This window comes from Ranitomeya imitator, chromosome 2, assembly GCF_032444005.1.
Source record: "Ranitomeya imitator isolate aRanImi1 chromosome 2, aRanImi1.pri, whole genome shotgun sequence".
NCBI classification, from domain to species: Eukaryota; Metazoa; Chordata; class Amphibia; order Anura; family Dendrobatidae; genus Ranitomeya; species Ranitomeya imitator.
Window position 1 is genome coordinate 698,583,228 of NC_091283.1, and position 22,905 is coordinate 698,606,132.

The 22,905-nt window shown below is 44.3% G+C and overlaps 1 protein-coding gene across 1 annotated transcript in view; it reads left to right on the forward strand.

Annotated features, from left to right (window-relative positions):
* The first annotated feature begins 241 nt into the window (after window positions 1-241).
* The window catches only part of RET (ret proto-oncogene), a 158,000-nt gene continuing 135,336 nt past the window's right edge, over window positions 242-22,905 (forward strand). Inside the window, exon 1 of the mRNA XM_069753110.1 lies at window positions 242-732. Within this exon, the coding sequence (XP_069609211.1) occupies window positions 687-732 (46 nt within the window). The 5' untranslated portion in view covers window positions 242-686. The remainder of the gene's footprint in view (window positions 733-22,905) is intronic.

The following is a 22,905-nucleotide window of genomic DNA, read 5'->3' on the forward strand; positions in this document are numbered from 1 at the left end:
AATATTCAGAAATGAAGGCAGATAATCCAGAAATGAGCAGAAATTCCCATCCTGGGCCCCTGTTGGAGACAGGTGCTGCCCGGGCAGCCTGCAGGGTGGCAGTGCTTTCTGGCTGGTTGCTTTGATGCTGCTTTGTGTGTTCCTTCCTTTGCCCTTTTCACTCCATCCCAGCACATCTGAGTGTCTCCCCTCCCTGCTGCTCCTGGCTGCAGTTTATTAATTAGGCTGGGTGTAGCTGAGTGCCCATTTGCTCCTGCCTTCATTAGTGCTCGGCTGGGCTGGGAGAGCCGGATCCACCCAGAGGCAGACTCCCTGGACCTCCAGCAGCATCCTCAGCCGTCTGCCCAGACAGTGTTAGAGCTGGGGCTGGCACCGTGCCAGAGCAGGGGTAAGGTGACGGTGCCACCTCAGTGTGTCGGGTCCCCGTCTTCGCCAACTTTCCCCGCTGTGGCAGTGAGCAGTGCCGATCATCTGTTCCCGACAGCGGCCGGACCTCCGTGAGATGCCCAGTGCAGAGCCCGGCTGCATGCTGAGCCGGCCGCCCGCGGACATGGACTAGCCCCAGCAGAACCGCAATGGGGCATCTGGCTGAGGACTAGCCGACTGTTTGCTGCCGTCTCCCGCAGACACGCCCTGGGGCCAGAGAAGTGGATTATTGCAGAGGGCAACTTTCTACCTCCAGCAGCATGGCATCAGCCAGGTGGGCACTGTGCGTCCTGTGCCTCAGCCAAGGTAAGCTGTGCCGCCTGCTATGACCGGCTAATGCCCAGAGCGAATGAACTGGTTTCCCTGTATCAGAATTATGACTTTTGATATTAATAATCCCTCTGCTGCAGTGCGCATAATCGCCTTTTTTTTCTCAATAAATCCTATTCATACATGGCGACTTAACCCCTTTATCGCCACCAACCCCTATGACTGGCTTCTTCTTCGGGGTCGTTTGCTCAAAGGTAATTTATAGGTAATAGCGTTCACCTTGGAGTTCGCAAAGTTTTCCTGTAGTAAACTGGCTCCTACCTAAAAGTTTTATGTGACCTGTAAACCAGCTCCATGTGCCCCCATGTAACCCCCCAATCACAGATCCCCAACCTACAATGTACTGTACCAATAATCAGCCCTCCTGCATTAATGAGATGTCCCCCCAGGGCAGGTGAGCTGGGGGTCTGGAAGGTGATAAAGATCCCAGCAGCTGCTGTTTGTGCAGTGTCCACAGTCCTGTCATATAGTCTTATCGCCATATGGCAGTGTTTGCTCATAAAGTCTGGGGCAGGGCGGTGTAATAAGTGCCAGGGACTGGGGCGCTGCTGGTAAACCCGTCAACCCCTCCAGGTGACCAGAACAAGGCTTTCTCCTAAAGACCACAGGCTCCACTCTGCAATATCTGTTCTCAGACTTAGTCTTCAGTATTGTAGAACTATAGATCCTGATACCATAGAATTGTACATGTATCTTTCCTACATCGGAATACAGCATAAGTTATGAAATGGTTATTTTTGGCTCCGTTACATTCTCGCTCAAGCAATATGACAGATTTATGATCTGCCGAGCAGTGAAAGATAATTCCAAGTGATGATGGATGGGAAGACTGATTAAAAATCACCGCTATGAACTCGTCGTCATTTATAGCTATGGAAAACAATGTTTTAAAGGTTGTGTTTAAGGTGAAATCTTTAGTTGTAATTATGTGGCAATCGTACATATCTGACTTAAAAGACTATATATAATTTGTATTTTTTAAAAGGGGTGTCCGGCATCATGTGGTCATTATACATGGCTGTCAACCACGTTTCACACTTATGAAAAGATATAATATTTATTTGTAAGTGTGAAGCGTGGTTGGCAGCTATGTAAGATGACCACATGATGCCTGACACCCCTTATAATAAGTCAAAACCAAATCCTTCCAATCTCCGTGTTCCTGTGATGACTTTCATGTTACCCCGCATCCTCATGAGTAATTTTATGGCTTGAAATTAATTTTATGTTCCCTGGAAAGAGACTTGTGTCGTCTTCCTGCTGCAAATGTTCATTACACCAGTGATTTCATTAAAGAAGCTCTTTCTTGTTCTGCAGCCAATTTAGTGACCACTGTCATAGCGGCGGTACCAGAAAATGTGCGGTGGTCTGCCGGTATACATTGTATTCTGCAGGTCAATAACAAACTTCAACTTCTGCACATCATCATCAGCACTCAAATCACAACAATCACTTGGATATACAGTGGTTAATCTGACAATATTCTAATAAAATGACCAGGAAGATATCAGAAAATCAAATATTCCAGATAATCACATAAACAGTGACTTTCCGAGCAGGGAAGATCCCACAATGTCTGCTGAGAGATTAGATTTATCAAGATTATTTCCCGCATTGTTCAGATTGACAAACAACATCTTAAAGTGATGTTTTGCTAATATTTGGGCATCCTGCTTTCTTGTATTGGACACAGAATATATTACCCTGCTGAGCCAGTAGACTGACGGCGCATTATTCACCCTGTTGCAGGTATCCCCTTATTCCGGTAGGTGACACGCACAGAACGGCACCGTACGAATCATTTACGGGCACAAGCAGAGAAGTTATTGTTTGCCAGTAAACGCCCGCGCTCTGAGAACAATCAGCACCAAGAAAGCTGCAGCACATATATTATCATGTCGGAAATTAAATTCATGGTTTGGATGATTGGTAATACACAAAATCGTGGGGCTTGTTAATGATATCCGGTGAAGAGTAAGAGAAGCGTAGATATCTGGTGCAGGTCCACACAACCACACCCCTCACTATGTGGGATGGGACTAGGATGACCTTGTATTTCTTTGCCCCAATCTGTTTTTCCCTCATTTCCTCCACATCCTTGTTTGTAGGACCTAAAAAGAAGGGCTCTCTGCGCACATTCTTAAAATACATTGAACTAAGGGATGTACTTTCCATTCAGGACCCCTTTTACAAGGGTCCTGTAGTAGTCGCACTGACAGTGCCATCTACCTGTCTGTCTTTGTCATATGGACTGGACTGGCCCACAGGAGAACAGGAAAATCCTCCGGTGGGCCCCTGTGCTCTTATATGAGCAGTACTTGGCACAATATTCTTGAATCACTATGTACAAAGGCGGCATGTTATTTAGCACAATTTATTGTTATATAAATTTGTGAATGAGGATAATGTCCTATCTGCATGAAGTTGAAAAGTGGGGCCCTGCAGTTGATTGCTGTTGGACCCTTGGCTCCCCACTCCGACAATGGATGCCTAATATAAATCTGTTAGATGACTATAGAACATTGTTTTAAATGAATAAGCAGCTTTAGTGTCGTATCAAATGATTGGTGAAATGGTGAGTGGCTCAGTGAATAAAATGTAATGCTCAAGAGCTTTATAGGACACCCAAGAACCAACGCTACATTTACCACACAGTGAGGCTTTTCCCATATTTTCTTTTTGTGCTTCTTTTATGTTTAAGTTGTAGTACTATGACAACTGGATATGATGTAAGTTTTTGTATACAGGTAGATGTGAGCCACGTCCATGGGGCCCCCAGCATTTGGACAATTTTGCTTTGCAAATTTTGGCCACCAACTGCAGCTGCAAATAGAAATAGAAAAAACATGAATGGATAGTTGATTTCTAGACAGTAACCTCCATAGACCTCAATGGAAAAAATTGGGTCTCACAATCTAAATTCCCTAGGAGTATGTCTTTGGAGATTGGGAGGAAACCGGAAAACTCGGAGGAAACCCACACAAACACGCAGAGAACATACAAACTCTTTGCAGATGTTGTCCAGGGTGGGATTAGAACCCAGGACTCCAGCGCTGCAAGGCTGCTGTGCTAACCACTGCGCCACCATGCTCACTCAAATTCTTTACATTTGTAACTTGCAGAATCTGCAGGTGTCAAGATACGTTGCTTTCACTCCCAGCATGGGGCATGATGTGCCCTATAATCAGTGCCTGGACGTTATCCCTCTATATGTAGTAAGGGGAGTATTTACATTCATAGAAGGGTAAGACCAGAACAATATCTCTGAGGATCCGGAATTTGTGCCTAGGCTCTTCTGTCACATTAGAAAACATCATCATTAAACTTGATCGTTGAGAGGGTCTGACTATAAATTTGGCTCTGGGCCAACAGCTTTAACATATGTGTCTGGATAAAGCACAGAAGATGTTTTCCCCTTTGTCCCCAGGACTTGCAGCACCTGATATTACAGTACAGTATGTAGTAAAGTTGCATTCCGATGTGCTGATCATGGCCTGTTAATTACCATTGATCAGCCATACACAAGTCAATCAGCGCTTGTTTACGAGCCTCTTTAGGCAGCATTCATACGCAGGGGTCATGCTGTGGTACAAACTGTGATTTAAAGTGAACATAGCCATATACAGGCTTAGTAGAACTGATCGGGACAGGATTATCTCTATCATGATCATTCTGTTGCCATGCATCAAGTTCTCGGCAGCACGTCCCCTGAAAAATAATAGAGGTGACCTGATGCCAATAATGGTTAAGCTCCCACAAGCATTTTCAGTCACTGAGTGCTGGATGATCCCCAGCATGTTTACATCTACCTATAATCAGCCCATTTACCGTGCCTTGCAGAAGTATTCGGCCCCCTGGAACTTTTCAACCTTTTCCCACATATCATGCTTCAAACATAAAGATACCAAATGTAAATTTTTGGTGAAGAATCAACAAGTGGAACACAATTGTGAAGTTGAATGAAATGTATTGCTTTTTAAATTTTTGTGGAAATTCAAAAACTGAAAAGTGGGGCGTGCAATATTATTCGTCCCCTTTAATACTTTGTTGCGCGATTAAAGCTGTAAGTCACTTGGGGTATGTCTCTATCAGTTTTGTACATCGAGAGACTGAAATTCTTGCCCATTTTTCCTTGGCAAGCAGCTGGAGCTCAGTGAGGTTTGATGGAGATCACCTGTGAACAGCAGTTTTCAGCTCTTTCTACAGATTCTCGATTGGATTGAGATCTGGACTTTGACTTGGCCATTGTAACACCTGGATACGTTTATTTGTGAACCATTCCATTGTAGATTTTGCTTTATGTTTGGGATCATTGTCTTGTTGGAAGACAAACCTCCGTCCCAGTCTCAGGTCTTTTGCAGACTCCAACAGGTTTTCTTCTAGAATTGTCCTGTATTTGGCTCCATCCATCTTCCCATCAATTTTAACCATCTTCCCTGTCCCTGCTGAAGAAAAGCAGGCCCAAACCATGATGCTGCAACCACCATGTTTGACAGTGGATGGTGTGTTCAGGGTTATGAGCTGTGTTGCCTTTACGCCAAACATATCCTTTTGGCATTATTGCTAAAAAGTTCGACTTTTGGTTTCATCTGACCAGAGCACCTTCCACATGCTTGGTGTGTCTCCCAGGTGGCTTGTTACAAACTTTAACCCCTTTCTGACGTATGACGAACTATCCCGTCGAGGTGGGGTGGGCCCGTATGCCCACCGACGGGATAGTATGTCACATGCGATCGGCAGCGCTCACGGGGGGAGCGCGGCCGCGTGTCAGCTGCCTATCGCAGCTGACATCCGGCACTATGCGCCAGGAGCGGTCACAGACCGCCCTCGGCACATTAACCCCCGGCACACCGCGATCAAACATGATCGCGGTATGCCGGCGGTGCAGGGAAGCATCGCGCAGGGAGGGGGCTCCCTGCGGTCTTCCCTGAGACCCCCGGAGCAACACTGTGATCACGTTGCTGCGAGGGTTTCCCTACCTCCCTCCTTGTAGCAGGCCCGGATCCAATATGGCCACGGCATCTGGGTCCTGCAGGGAGGGAGGTGGCTGACCAAGTGCCTGCTCAGAGCAGACGCTTGGTAAGCCTGCAGCACTGTAAGCCAGATCGGTGATCTGACAGAGTGCTGTGCGATCTGTGATGTCCCCCCCATCCCCCCCCCCCCCCTTCCTCATTCCTCCGGGACAAAGTTTAAAAAAAAATCCAAATGTGCAGTGTAAAAAAAAAAAAAAAAACCTAAATAATAAAAAAAAATTATTCCCATAAATACATTTCTTTATCAAAATTGAAAAAAAACAAAAGTACACATTTAGTATCGCCGCGTCCGTAACGACCCGACCTATAAAAATGGCCCACTAGTTAACCCCTTAAGTAAACACCGTAAGAAGAAAAAGAGGCCAAAAACAACGCTTTATCATACCGCCGAACAAAAAGTGGAATAACACGCGATCAAAAAGACGGATATAAATAACCATGGTACCGCTGAAAACGTCATCTTGTCCCGCAAAAAAAGAGCCGCCATCCAGCATCATCAGCAAAAAAATTAAAGTTATAGTCCTGAGAATAAAGCGATGCAAAAATTATTTTTTCTATAAAATAGTTTTTATCGTATAAAAGCGCTAAAGCATAAAAAAATGATATACCGTATATACTCGGAGTATACGCCGAGATTTTCAGCCCAAATTTTGGGTCTGAAAGTGCCCTTCTCGGCTTATACTCGAGTCACGGTCTGTGGCAGGGTCGGCGGGTGAGGGGGGTAGAGGTCTGAGGCATACTTACCTAGTCCCGGCGATCCTGACGCTCCCCCTGCCTGTCACACTGTCTTCGGATGCCGCAGCTCTTCCCCTGTACAGCGGTCACGTGGGACCGCTCATTAAACTTATGAATATGGACTCCACTCCCATAGGGGTGGAGCCGCATATTCACTTCTCTAATCAGCGGTAACGGTGACCGCTGATAGAGGAAGAGGCTGCGGCACCCAAAGACCAGCTGTCCAGGAGAAGGAGCCAGGGACCGCACCGGGAGCAGGTAAGTATGTCATATTTACCTGTCCACGATCCACACGCCGGGCACCGCTCCATCTTCCCCGCATCTCTCCACTCTGACTGTGCAGGTCAGAGGGCGCGATGACGCATATAGTGTGCGCGGCGCCCTCTGCCTGATCAGTCGGTGAGGAGAGACGCCGGGACCGGACGCTGGGGAGCTGCAAGCAAGAAAGGTGAGTTTTTTTGTTTTTTTTTTTTATTGCAGCAGCAGCGTTATATATGGCACAGATTTATATGGAGCATCTATGGGGCCAAACTGAACGGTGCAGAGCATATAGGGCACAGATTTATAATGAGCATCTATGGGGCCATAATGAACGGTGCAGAGCATTGTATATGGGACACAGCTTTATATGGAGCATCTATGGGGCCATAATGAACGGTGCAGAGCATTCTATATGGCACAGCTATATATGGATAATCTATGGGGCAATAATCAATGGTATGGAGCATTATATATGGCACAGCTTTATATGGAGCATCTATGGGGCAATAATGAATGGTATGGAGCATCTATTTTTATTTTTGAAATTCACTGGTAGCTGCTGCATTTTCCACCCTAGGCTTATACTCGAGTCAATAAGTTTTCCCATTTTTTTTTGTGGCAAAATTAGGGGGGTCGGCTTATACTCGAGTATATATGGTAAATGAGATATCGCTGTAATCGTACTGACCTGGAGAATAAAACTGCTTTATCCATTTTACTAAACGTGGAACGGTATAAACGCCTCCCCCAAAAGAAATTCATGAATAGCTGGTTTTTGGTCATTCTGCCTCACAAAAATCGGAATAAAAAGCAATCAAAAAATGTCACGTGCCCGAAAATGTTACCAATAAAAACGTCAACTCGTCCCGCAAAAAAAAAAGACCTCACATGACTCTGTGGACCAAAATATGGAAAAATTATAGCTCTCAAAATGTGGTAACGCAAAAAATATTTTTTGCAATAAAAAGCGTCTTTCAGTGTGTGACGGCTGCCAATCATAAAAATCCGCTAAAAAACCCGCTGTAAAAGTAAATCAAACCCCCCTTCATCACCCCCTTAGTTAGAGAAAAATAAAAAAAATGTATTTATTTCCATTTTCCCGTTAGGGCCAGGGTTAGGTTTAGGGCTACGGTTAGGGTTGGGGTTGGGGCTAGGGTTAAGGCTACAGTTAGGGTTGGGGCTAAAGTTACTGTTAGGGTTTAGATTACATTTACGGTTGGGAATAGGGTTGGGATTAGGGGTGTGTCAGGGTTAGAGGTGTGGTTAGGGTTACCGTTGGAATTAGGGTTAGGGGTGTGTTTGGATTAGGGTTTCAGTTATAATTGGGGGGTTTCCACTGTTTAGGCACATCAGGGGCTCTCCAAACACGACATGGCGTCCGATCTCAATTCTAGCCAATTCTGCGTTGAAAAAGTAAAACAGTGCTCCTTCCCTTCCGAGCTCTCCCGTGTGCCCAAACAGGGGTTTACCCCAACATATGGGGTATCAGCGTACTCAGCTCAAATAGGACAACAACTTTTGGGGACCAATTTCTCCTGTTCCCCTTAGGAAAATACAAAACGGGGGGCTAAAATATAATTTTTGTGGGGAAAATTTTTTTTTTAATTATTTTCACGGCTCTGCGTTATAAACTGTAGTGAAACACTTGGGGGTTCAAAGCTCTCACAACACATCTAGATAAGATCCTTAGGGGGTCTACTTTCCAAAATGGTGTCACTTGTGGGGTGTTTCTACTGTTTAGGTATATTAGGGTCTCTGCAAATGCAATGTGACGCCTGCAGACCATTCCATCTAAGTCTGCATTCCAAATGGCGCTCCTTCCCTTCTGAGCCCTCCCATGCGCCCAAACAGTGCCCCCCCCCCCACATATGGGGTATCGGCACACACAGGACAAATTGGACAACAAATTTTGGTGTCTAATTTCTCCTGTTACCCTCGGGAAAATACAAAACTGGGGGCTAAATAATTTTTGTGGGAAAAAAATTTTGTTTTATGTTTACGGCTCTGCATTATGAACTTCTGTGAAGCCCTTGGTGGGTCAAAGCGCTCACCACACATCTAGATAATTTCCTTAGGGGGTTTACTTTCCAAAATGGTGTCACTTGTGGGGGGTTTCAATGTTTAGGCACATCAGTGGCTCTCTAAACGCAACATGGCGTCCCATCTCAATTCCTGTCAATTTTGCATTGAAAAGTCAAATGGCACTCCTTCCCTTCCGAGCTCTCCCATGCGCCCAAACAGTGGTTTACCCTCACATATAGGGTATCAGCGTACTCAGGACAAATTTTCCAACAACTTTTGGGGTCCATTTTCTCCTGTTACCCTTGGTAAAATAAAACAAATTGGAGCTGAAGTAAATTTTTTGTGAAAAAAGTTAAATGTTCGTTTTTTATTTAAACATTCCAAAAATTCCTGTGAAGCACCGGAAGGGTTAATAAACTTCTTGAATATGGTTTTGAGCACCTTGAGGGGTGCAGTTTTTAGAATGGTGTCGCACTTGGGTATTTTCTATCATATTGACCCCTCAAAATGACTTCAAAAGAGATGTGGTCCCTAAAAAAGAAAAATGGTGTTGTAAAAATGAGAAATTGCTGGTCAACTTTTAACCTTTATAACTCCCTAACAAAAAAAAATGTTGGTTCCAAAATTGTGCTGATGTAAAGTAGACATGTGGGAAATGTTACTTATTAAGTATTGTGTGACATATCTCTGTGATTTAATTGCATAAAAATTCAAAGTTGGAAAATTGTGAAATATTCAAAATTTTCGCCAAATTTTTATTTTTTTCACAAATAAACGCAGGTACTATCAAAGAAATTTTACCACTATCATGAAGTACAACATGTCACGAGAAAACAATGTCAGAATCACTGGGATCCGCTGAAGCTTTCCAGAGTTATAACCTCATAAAGGGACAGTGGTCAGAATTGTAAAAATTGGCCCGGTCATTAACGTGCAAACCACCTTTGGGTGTAAAGGGGTTAAACTTCTCCACAACAGTATCACGGACCTGTCTGTTGTGTTCCTTGGTTGTCTGTTGTGTTCCTTGGTCTTCATGATGCTCTCTGTGCTTCAAACAGAACCCTGAGACTATCCCAGAGCAGGTGTATTTATACGGAGACTTGATTACACACAGGTGGATTATATTTATCATCATTAGGCATTTAGGACAATTTACATTTGGTATCTTTATATTTGAAGCATGATATGTGGAAAAGGTTGAAAAGTTCCAGGGGGCCGAATACTTTTGCAAGGCACTGTACATGCACCATACATTGGTTGTTCCCTTTCAAATATAATTTGTCCCTCACTGTTTTTTTTTTTTTTTTTTTAAGCTATACCATGCTATAGTCACCTTCCATGGGTGCAATGGCACCGAGTCTCTGCCTGTATCTGACATTGGCTGCCGATGTAGGCACGGGATAGGACCACAGCCAACGTCAATCTTACCAATCTTGCCTGCCATGTTGTCAAGGTGATGTCTGCACCGCAGCCAATGCCACCTATTGGGAGCAGCGGAGACTAGCCAGTGGAGCCAGGGCAAGAGACTATGGCGTAGCTTGTTTTTTAAAAACAAAACAAAAATGCAGCGAGGGCTGAAATGTGTTGGGTGGTGTTAATTTTCAAATACAACTACAAAATCCCGTAAGATTCTTGTATGGAACAGGTTAGATATGATTAGGAGTCAGTTCTATATAAAACAAGACAATCCCTCATGGGTTACAGGCCTCCTCATGATGGAGACCTTAACTGACTATTATGGAGCTGAAATCCTAGGTCATTAATATTTTTATTCTCTAGATTGGAATAGATCCAATTTTCCTTTTTTTTTTTTTTTTTTTGAGGCGGGGTGATGGTTGTTTGGTGGTCTTGTTTTTATGAAACGAAATGTTTCCTATGTAAAGGGAAGGTAATTAGGAGAAGTTGTTCAGTCACATAAATGTCAGACCATTACTGATCTGCTATCAGCCACCCCATATCCATCAGCTATTACAAGCTCTGTTGGCCGCCGGATGTGAACACTTTAAATGGAGCATGGAACAGCACAACTTCTCTCAGAGAAACAGCAGCTGCCAGGTGCTGCAGAACATCTCCTATACCAGCTTCTTTCAAAGTATTTACACCTGGTGGCTTCTGTCACATCTGGCAGCTGATTGCTGTAAGTTTGGTTTGTAAACTCATTTTAATGGGGCATATACATTTAAGAGAAAATTCAGCTAGCTAGTCTCAATATACTGGACAGTTAAATCTCCTGTAATCTTCCATTTGAAATTGGATGGGGAGGCTGACTGAAGTGTCTTTTAATGCGATTAACTTGTCTAGTAGATGTCTAATTCACTGGAGTATTTCTACCATGGAAATTTTATGGCATATCCTCATTCCAAGAGTTTCTCAGACTGTGGTTCTAGAGGTGGGACCCCCATCTGGCACCACTGGGAATGGAATGGCAGCCATACACAGACTAGATCTTGTTAATGAGTATGTCTCCTACATGCGTGAAGTGCATGTATGAGATATTTAAACAGGATATCCCACATATGTTTGTAATAAGATACATTTATAAGCATATATACAGTGGTTACCGATTATACACCTTTAAATTTTTCACTTTTTCATTGCAGCCAATGAAAAAAATGGTAAATTCAAAAAAGTTCTTTTTTTTTTTTCTCTTTAATGTACACTCTGCACCCCATCTTGACTGAAAAACAACAAATAGAGTAATTTTTGAAAATTTATTTAAAAAGAAACTGAAATATCACATGGTCATAAGTATTCAGACCCTTTGCTCAGAATTGAGTAGACGCACCAGTTTGAGTGGAAGCCATGAGTCCTCTTGTGAATGATGCAACAAGTTTTTCACACCTGGATTTTGGGATCCTCTGCCATTCTTCCTTGCAGATCCTCTCCAGTTCCGCCAGGTTGGATGGTGGACAGCCATTTTCAGGTGTCTGCAGAGATGCTCAATGGGGTTTAGGTCAAGGCTCTGTCTGGGACAGTCAAGAATGGTCACAGAGATATTCTGAAGCCACTCCTTTGTTATTTTTAGCTGTGCGCTTTGGGTCATTGTCTTGTTGGAAGGTGAACCTTCGGCCAAGTCTGAGGTCCAGAGCACTCTGGAAGAGGTTTTCATCCAGGATATCTCTGTATTTGACCGCATTTATGTTTCCTTCAATGATAACCAGTCGTCCTGTCCCTGCAGCTGGAAAACACCCCTATAGCATGATGCTGCCACCACCATGTTTCACTGTTGGGATTGTATTGGGCAGGTGATGAGCTGTGCCTGGTTTTCTCCACACATACCACTTAGAATTATCAACAAAAAGGTCTATCTTCGTCTCATCAGACCAGAGAATCTTATTTCTCATAGTCTCGGAGTCTTTCATGTGGGGTTTTTTTTTTGTTGTTTTTTTTTAAGCAAACTCTATGCGGGCTTTCATATGTCTTGCACTGAGGAGAAGCTTCTATCGGGCCAGTCTGCCATAAAGCCCTGACTGGTTTAGGGTTGCAGTGATAGTTGACTTTGAGGAACTTTCTCCCATCTCCCTACTGCATCTCTGGAGCTCAGCCACAGTGATCTTGGAGTTCTTCTTTACCTCTCTCACCAAGGCTCTTCTCCCACGATTGCTCAGTTTGGCTGGATGGCCAGGTCTAGGAAGACTTCTAGTGGTCCCAAACTTCTTCCATTTAAGGATTATGGAGGCCACTGTGCTCTTAGGAACCTTGAGTACTGCACAAATTCTTTTGTAACCTTGGTTCGTTCTGTGCCTTGCCACAATTCTGTCTCTGAGCTCCATGGCCAGTTCCTTTTGAATTCATGATTCTCATTTGGTCTGACGTGCACTGTGATCTATGAGGTCTTATATAGACAGGTGTGTACCTTTCCAAATCAAGTCCTATCAGTTTAATTAAACACAGCTGGACTCCAATGAAGGAGTAGAACCATCTCAAGGAGCATCACAAGGAAATGGACAGTATGTGACTTAAATATGAGTGTCTGAGCAAAGGGTCTGAATACTTATGACCATGTGTTTTTTCAGTTTTTCTTTTTTAATAAACTTTTAGTAATTTTTCCATTTGTTTTTTTTGTTTTTTTCTTTAGTCAAGATGGGGTGCAGTGTACATTAATGAGAAAAAGGAACTTTTTGAATTTTCCAAATAGCTGCAATTAAACAAATAGTGAAAAATTTAAAGGGGACTGAATACTTTCCTTACCCACTGTACAACTTTGTGTGGCTAGAACTATATAATAAGCACATCACCCATGCCCATAAACCCTACACGGGAATAGGCCACACTCCATAAAACATATAGATCCTTTGTAATTGCCCACAATAGAATCAAGAAGTGTTTCTAAGCAAAATATTTAAGCCCATGAATTTCTATTTAACATCAATAAACTACAACAATAAAACAGATTGGTGCCTCAAACCAAAACAGAGGCCAGCAGAATATGGAACTTCGCAGAGTTACTGGATCAGGGAATCTATCCACTAGGATTAAGATCTTTTAATCATAAAAGTATACATATACAATCAATAGGATGTTACATACTCTCAATTCGACAATAATAATACAATATTTGCAACTATGCACTATCTGTATTACCAGTGTGGGAGGCTGGAACCATATCCATAATTTCAGAACAGGTACTAGGGGCGCAGGTTAACTATACACAAAAGCACCCATAGCCAAATACCATTACCTCGTCCCTTCAAAGACCCACATACACGCAAATTGCACAGTATCCATTCCTCAACATGTTACCTCTAAGCGTATCCAATGAAAAGATTTACTGCCAAGTGACAGGCCGTGCCTCTGGACCCCAACGCGCGTTTCACGGTTGCTTTTTCCTGGGGGGGTGTCTATGGAAAGGTGTCTTAGGACTTATACCATCAGACAACCAATCAAAATTATGTGGGAGGTGTTACACCATCCTGAGACCAATGAGTGTAAGCGGGCATGTTTCTATAGAAGTCATGACTCATGCCGTCAAGCGGCCAATCATATTCGAGTGGGAGGAGCCATCCCATCATGCCACCAATTAATGCAGGCAGGAAAGATTGTAAATGGCAGATGCTTCACAAAAACTGCAAGAGGGAACAAAGCACTCCAAAACAACCATCCGGACAGCCACCACGAAAACAGGAGGAGTTACATATATTCACATCACTGTTAGAGGGTGATGCTTCACAACGGTTGTAGGAAGGAGCAGAGAAACTCTAATATAACCATCCGGGCAGCCACCAGGAAGACCGGAGGGGGAGTTACATATGCTCACACCACAGATGTCACTATTAAAGGGTGATTCAGCCCTGGTACATTAAAGGATGTTATATAGGACCTATATTGCGCAATCGCACAAAATGATCGCACACACAAATACATTAAAAACATGAATAGATAATAAAATACCAGAATCTCATTAATAACTAGCTTTTACACACCTCTACTAGGCTTTAAGTTCTATTTAAGAGATGGAACGGGCTTATGCCATCACATAACCAATCAAAATTAAGTAAGAGGGGTTATACCGTCATCCAGTAAGTAAATGTGAGGGTGTATCAATGAATGAGAGTCAAAGGACTCATACCATGAAACGGCCAATTAAGTTTAAGTGGGAGGAGTTACTCTATCATACCACCATATAGACAGGATTATAAATAACTTCTTTGTAAGGATTTCGGGGAATATTTTTCCGTGTTCGTTTTTCACTCCCCTCCTTCCCAGAGCCATAACTTTTATATTTTTCCGTCAATTTGGCCATGTGAGGGCTTATTTTTTGCGGGACAAGTTGTACTTTCGAAAGACATCATTGGTTTTAGCATGTCGTGTACTAGAAAACGGGAAAAAAATTCCAAGTGCGGTGAAATTGCAAAAAAAGTGCAGTCCCACACTTGTTTTTTGTTTGGCTTTTTTGCTAGGTTCACTAAATGCTAAAAATGACCTGACATTATGATTCTCCAGGTCAGTACGAGTTCATAGACACCAAACATGACTAGGTTATTTTTTAACTAAGTGGTGAAATAAAATTCCAAACTTTGCTAAAAAAAACCCGCCATATTCCGATACCTGTAGCGTCTCCATTTTTCATGATCTGGGGTCGGTTGAGGGCTTTTTTTTTTTTGCATGCCGAGATGACGTTTTTAATGATAGCATTTCGGTGCAGATACGTTCTTTTGATCGCCCGTTATTGCATTTTAATGCAATGTCGCGGCGACCAAAAAAACGTAATTCTGGCGTTTCGAATTTTTTTCCCGGAACGCTGTTTAGCGATCAGGTTAATGCTTTTTTTTAGTTGATAGATCGGGCGATTCTGAGCATGGCGATACCAAATATGCGTAGATTTTATTATTTTTTTATTGATTTATTTTGATTGGGGCGAAAGTGGGGTGATTTTAAACTTTTATATTTTTTATTTTTTTAACTTTTTTTCAACTTTTTTTTTTTTTACTTTTGCCATGCTTCAATAGCCTCCATGGGAGGCTAGAAGCGGGCACAACTCGATCGCCTCTGCTACATAGCAGCGATCTGCTGATCGCTGCTATGTAGCAGAAATGGAGGTGTGCTGTGAGCGCCGACCACAGGGTGGCGCTCACAGCCACCGGCGATCAGTAACCATAGAGGTCTCAAGGACCTCTATGGTTACAATGGAGACGCATCGCCGACCCCCGATCATGTGACGGGGGTCGGCGATGACGTCATTTCCGGCCGTCTGCGTTTGACAGCGGCATTTAACTAGTTAATAGGTGCGGGCAGATCGCGATTCTGTTCAAAACAGCTGACATGTCCCGGCTTTGATGCGGGCTCACCGCGGAGCCCTGCATCAAAGCAGGGGAGCTGACCTCGGACGTACTATCACGTCCGAGGTCAGAAAGAGGTTAAAAAAATGTTATAAAAAAAAAAAAATATGAAAAAAATATAAAAGTTTAAATCACCCCCCCTTTCGCCCCATATAAAACAATAAAAAAATCAAACCTACACATATTTGGTATCGCCGCGTTTGGAATCGCCCGATCAATAAAAAGGATTAACCTGGTCGCTAAACGGCGTAGTGAGAAGAAAATTTGAAACGTCAGAATTATGGTTTTCCAGGTCACCACCTGACAGCACCATGGAGGACGTCCTTCTTATTCGCAGTGGGACAGGAAACACGAGAGTTTAAAAGGACCCTCCCTCTTCCACCCTTCAGTGTTTTTCCTGTCCCACTGTGGATGGGAACGACGAGAGATCGCTGTCCCTACAGAGCGTGCGGATCGGGGGGGCTCAGCCTCTTCCTTCCCACGGGCCGAATCTCTGTATCGCCGACACCCAATTAAGCGGGTCCCTCAGCGACGCCAGTGCAGCGCTGCTCCTGGCGAGGAGGTCGCTTCCCCCTGGGGGGGGCTCTCGACCTCGGATGACTACCCCAAGCATACCTGCGCATGGTCTCTGCAGGGTGATCCCTTCGCAGATAGTCCGGCGAGGAGAGGCAGGTTCGGCAGAATGCTGGAGAGAACGCTGGACTCCATGTGTTCCTCGGCGGTAAATGGGCTTTGAACTTCCGGTTCACCGCTGCCGCATCACTTCTGGGTCAGGGCGGCGGCAAGGGGGCGGTCTTCCTCTTCGCTCCTGTAGGAGGACTGGGACACAAGCAAAAGGATTTAAGGTAAGTGGCTAGATAGCACTAGGCACCGCAGCTGTAATGGACCCAGGTGCTATACCGGCTGTCAGCGTAGAAGCCCCGGGGAAACAGGATTCCCTGACGCATGTGAGTCCCGCTTAGAGGTGCACTCCTTATAGGCCCATTAAAGGTACTAGTAGTGGTCCCTTTGTCTGTTCCAGGGGCGTCCTTCATCTGGGGATAAGAAGACGGGCAGAACTAAGAGATGTCCAATATGTGCTACAAAACTTGTTGCCTCATGGCAGAAGCCTCTGTGCGAGTCCTGCACCGCTCGTATTGTAGGAGAGGAACAGGCCTCTCTATTAACAAGCATGAGAGCTATGGTTAGAGAAGAAGTGCAGGCTTCTATATCTAACATATCCGCCTCCCAGCCGATCCAGCCTGAGTTCCAGGATCCTCCCAGGTCTAGGAAGAGGCCGAGAGTCAGATTCATCGTCTGAGGACAGTCCATCAGAATCTGATATAGTGGAAGAGGAGGAAGTATGTAGAGACCCTCCTCAGAAGGGGAAAAAGTATCTATTCTCTTCCAACGATATTGATGAACTGCTGGGTGCGGTCAGGCAAACTATGCAGGTTGAAGAACCTTCTACCTCTCTCTCCGTACAAGATGAGATGTTCGGGGGGCTGCGTTCGCAGACTTCAAAAGTCTTTCCAGTTAATGCCCACATTCGGTGAGTCCGAGTTCAGTCTCGGCTTTTGCTCAGAGATTGCAGCTACTGACCCCTTCTTAACCTCTTCCCGCAGCTCAATGATTTTGGAAGAGTGGGAGGAGGCAGAGAAGAGGATATCGATCCCGAGAGACTTTAGACTCCGTCTTCCCTTTGACCATGAGGAGGTCAAAGACTGGGAAGATATACCAAAAATTGACATCCCACTAGCGAAAGTGTCCAAGAGAACTGCCATTCCGTTCGAGGACTCCTCGAATTTAAAGGAGCCCATGGACAGAAAGGCAGATGGCCTCCTTAAGAAAGCTTGGGAAAGTTCGGCCGCTGTGATCCGCACAAATATTGCGGCGACTTCTGTGGCGAGAGCCATGCATCTGTGGGTTGACGATTTAAAGGATCAATTGTCAGCCAAGACTTCTAGGGAAACTATCATCAATGCTGTCCCTTTACTTAAACTAGCCACAGGTTTCCTTGCAGATGCTACGGCAGAATCTGTCAGGTTCACAGCCAGGGGGCAATCACTATCTAATGCAGCCCGTAGGGCCATTTGGCTAAAAAGCTGGTCGGGGGATGTTCCTTCTAAGAACAAACTATGTTCCATTCCCTTTTCAGGTGGCCGTGTTTTTGGGCCTGTATTAGATGACATTCTGGAGAAAGCTTCTGATGAAAACAAGGGGTTTCCAGAAGAGAAAAAGAAAAAATTCCAGCCCTTTCATAGACCCTATTACAGTCAGAGATCAGACTATAGGGGTAAAGGTAAACAGGGGAGATGGAGTTATCAGAAAGGGGGAGAAAATAGGAACCGAAATAGAGATCCAGGTCCCTCAAACCCTAGGTCTGAGTTCCGAAGGAAATGACGCCACCAGGATAGGGGGTCGGTTGTTGAATTACCTGGAGGAGTGGAAAAAAATTACCTCAAATCCTTGGGTCCTTCAGGTTATATCTCAGGGGTACAGGATAGAGTTTGTATCTCGTCCCCCAGAGAGATTTTTCATTTCCAACGCCCGTCTCTCTTCAGTCTCACCAATGTGGTCAGACATTCAGGATCTCCTCGGGATGGAGGCTATATCTCCCGTACCTCCTCACCAAATGGGAACAGGTCACTACTCGGGTCTTTTCTCTATAATAAAACCGTCAGGAGAATCCCGAACCATCATAAATCTCAGGCCGCTAAACAGATGGTTGTCGTACAAGAAATTCAAGATGGAGTCCATTCGCTCCACAGTTCCCCTATTAGGGAAGGACGTGGTAATGTGCACTTTGGATCTAAAAAGTGCGTATTACCATGTTCCAATTTCTTCACAACATCAAAAGTACCTAAGATTCGCGATAGAGAAAGACGGTTCAGTCCTCCACTATCAATTCCGTTGCCTTCCATTTGGACTGGCATCGGCTCCGAGAGTTTTCACAAAACTCATCATAGAGATCGTGTCTTACCTAAGGAAGCGAGACATCATTATAGTACCATATCTAGACGATTTCCTGTTAGTGGCAGACTCAGAGTCCCAACTCAGGATCGACTCTCGATTGGTGATCTCCACACTGCAGAATCTAGGATGGGTGTTGAACTGGAAGAAATCACACTTAACCCCAAGATCAAGGAGACAGTTTCTGGGTGTAATACTAGACTCGAACATCAGGAAGTCTTTTCTTCCAGACAGAAGACGGTCAGACCTGATAGAGAAGGTTCGACAGTTTGCAAGAACTCGAGTGACGATAAGAGATGCAATGAAGATCCTAGGCCTAATGACAGCCTGTATCCCATGCGTCAGCTGGAGCCAATTCCATTCCCGTCAACTACAAAGAGCAGTTCTAACAACATGGGACAGAAGACAGTCTTCGTTGGACAGACAGTTTGTCCTATCCTATCGAGTCAAGAAATCCCTGCGATGGTGGACGGTGTCAGAGAACCTTCAGGTGGGGGTCCCATGGATCCAGACCCCGGCCGTCACGGTAACAACGGACGCGAGTCAACAAGGTTGGGGCGGCCAGGTACTCGGAAGATACTACCAGGGACAATGGAATTCGGAAGAGAGCAACAATTCCTCAAACCACAGAGAGCTACAGGCGGTTTGGAAGGTTCTGTGTTCAGCCCGGACCCTATTAAGGAACAGACATCTAAAGATCTTATCGGACAACACGACAGCGGTAGCTTTCCTTCGCCATCAAGGGGGCCCGAGACATCCGAAGCTGCAACATCTGGCGGATCAGATCTTCGAATGGGCAGAAAGATCGGTACTTTCAATTTCAGCAGTCCACTTAGAAGGCTCAAGGAACCAGGTTGCGGATTTCCTGAGCAGAGAAAAGCTATCACCCATAGAGTGGGAACTGAACAGCAGAATTTTCGATACCCTATGTCAGCGCTGGGGAACCCCGACCGTGGATCTTTTCGCAACCAGAAAGAACGCAAAAATAAGAACCTTCTTCTCACTAAATCCTCAGGAGAATCCAGCAGGGGTAGATGCCCTTTCTCAGTCATGGAGCTCGGGTCTGCTATACGCCTTTCCCCCTCTGGCATTAGTACCAAGGGTACTCAGAAAAATTTGCGAGGACAGAGCTCAGGTGATCCTGGTGGTCCCTTTCTGGGCCGGAAGGAGCTGGTTCCCCCTTCTAAAGAAGCTGGCAGTGGACAGTCCTTACCATCTTCCAGTCAGGGGGGACTTACTTTCTCAGGGTCCGATCTTCCATCAGAACCCAGAGAAGCTGCGGTTAACAGCTTGGATCCTGAACGGCAGATCCTGAGGGCAAGAGGCCTTTCAGAAGGAGTGATTTCTATTCTACAAGCAAGTAGGAAACCAGTAACCTCAGCAATATACCTTAGAACCTGGAAGAAATTCTGCAGTTTTTGTGGAGACACAACAGTCGATGTTGATCACCCTAACATACCCAGGATTCTTGATTTCTTACAAAAGGGATTCAAGAAGGGGCTCAAACCGAGTACTTTGAGGGTTCAAATTGCAGCCCTCAGTGTATTTTATGACTCTTCCCTTGCCGCCCACCCTTGGATCGCTCGGTTCTCTAGAGCGGTCTCGAGGCTCAAACCTCTAATCAGGAAGTCTGTCCCTCCCTGGGACCTTAATTTAGTCCTTAATGTATTATGCAAAGAGCCCTTTGATATAGAGAAGGATATAAATATCGCTAATCTTTCCCTAAAAGCAGTATTTTTAGTGGCCATTACATCAGCCAAAAGATTGGGGGAACTTCAGGCCCTATCCATCCAGAACCCTTATCTGCAGATATTTGATGATAGGTTGGTTTTGAGGCTTGACCCAGGGTTTCTTCCCAAGGTAGCCTCAGTGTCAAATATTAACCAAGAAGTCGTTCTTCCGTCTTTTTGCCAGTTTCCTAAAAATCAAAAAGAAGCTTTCTTCCATAACTTAGATGTTAGGGAGACGGTGTTGAAATACTTGGATATGACTAGGGCCTGGAGACAGGATAGTAATCTCTTCATCCTGTACGGGGGTCCTAATAGGGGTAAAAAGGCATCAAAATCCACTATTGCCAGGTGGATTAGATCCACTATTACCATGGCCTATCAGGCGCGGGGAAAAGTTCCTCCTGATAGCCTTAAAGCTCATTCATCCAGGGCTATGGCCGCGTCTTGGGCTGAAAAAGGGGGGGCCTCAATAGATCAGATTTGTAAAGCGGCATCTTGGTCTAACATTAGCACCTTTTCAAAACACTACAAATTAGATGTAGTCTCTTCTCAGTTAGCTTTTGGCAGGAAGGTGCTTCAAGCGGTAGTCCCACCCTAGAACCAGGAAGTCTCCTTTGGTACTTCTCCATGGTGCTGTCAGGTGGTGACCTGGAAAACGGTAATTAATCTTACCGATAATTGTATTTCCAGGAATCCATCCTGACAGCACGGATAGTTCCCTCCCTAATACAAATACGTGTTATACTTATGTGAAGTAACATTGGTATTAATCTTGTTATGTTCAAAATAAATTTTCTGTTTGCATCCATCCAGATGTGTTACTTTGGAAAATCACTGAAGGGTGGAAGGGGGAGGGTCCTTTTAAACTCTCGTGTTTCCTGTCCCACTGCGAATAAGAAGGACGTCCTCCATGGTGCTGTCAGGATGGATTCCTGGAAATACAATTATCGGTAAGATTAATTACCGTTTTTTTGGTCGCCGCAACATTGAATTAAAATGTAATAACCGGCGATCAAAAGAACGTATCTGCACCAAAATAGTATCATTAAAAATGCCAGCTCGGCACGCAAAAAATAAGCCCTCACCTGATGCCAGATCACGAAAAATGGAGACGCTACGGGTAACGAAAAATTGCAAAAAAAAAGCCAAACCAAAAACAAGTGTGGGATTGCACTTTTTTTGCAATTAAACCGCACTTGGAATTTTTTCCTTTTTCTAGTATACAACATGCTAAAACCAATGATGTTGTTAAAAAGTGCAACTTGTCCCACAAAAAACAAGCCCTCACATTGCTATATTGACAGACAAATAAAGTTATGGCTCTGGGAAGGAGGGGAGCGAAAAACATGAACACAAATAACGGAAAAGGGCACGGTCGTGAAGGGGTTAATAGTGACATCTGTGGTGTGAGCATATGTAACTCCCCCTCCGGTCTTCCTGGTGGCTTCCCGGATGGTTATAGTAGAGTTTCTCTGCTCCTTCCTACAACTGTTGTGAAGCATCACCCTCTAATATATGTAACTCCTCCTCCGGTTTTCCTGGTGGCTGTCCGGATGGTTGTTTTGGAGTTCTTGGTTCCCTCTCGCAGTTTTTGTGAAGCATCTGTCATTTACAATCTTTTCTGCCTGCATTAATTGGTGGCATGTGATGGCTCCTCCCACTTGAATATGATTGGCCGCTTGACGGCATGAGTCATATGACTCCTATAGGAACATGCCCACTTACACTCATTGGTCTCAGGATGGTGTAACTCCTCCCACATAATTTTGATTGGTTGTGTGATGGTATAAGTCCTAGTACCTGTTCTGAAATTGTGGATATGGTTCCAACCTCCCACACTGGTAATACAGATAGTTGCAAATATTGCATTATTGTCTAATTGAGAGTATGTAACATCCTATTGATTGTATATGTATACCTATATGATTAAAAGATCTTAATCCTATTGGATAGATTCCCTGATCCAGTAACTCTGCGTAGTTCCATATTCTGCTGGCCTCTGTCGTTTTGGTTTGAGGCACCAATCTGTTTTATTGTTGTAATTTATTGATGTTAAATGGAAATTTAATTGTTTTAAATATTTTGCTTATAAACACTTATTGATTCTATTGTGGGCAATTACAATAGGATCTATGTGTGGCTAGAACTATGTAGGCACCAAAACATCATGTCCAGGTGTACTTGATGAGCATTTTATCCTATGTATAAGGACAAAATCATCGCATACGTCTCCACATCGAAGCTTAAGCTTGTACTATTTTATGAAACGTTTAGCTGCAAGAGTATTTGCGAGATCAGACACTAGGGTTGGTTGATGGTGTCTGGTTTGCAATTGGCGTACCAATGAAATACCTAAAGGTATTGGTTGAGTTCTGTTGTCCTCTTCTACCGCATAGAATTCAACAAAATGTGTTTGACTTTCTCCTGGGGCACAGTAGACTGAACTTCTAAAATAAGGATAGGTTCCCCCCCCCCCCCCCCCCCAACCTGTTGAATGTCTACAGCAACCCTCTAAACACATGGCATTGTGTGGAGAGCTAAAGGGTGGTTGCATTACCATTAAAACCTATTTCAAGATGACACATTAAATAACATTGTAGCCTATGAGGATCCAGGCAAAATATTGGACATTTTTCT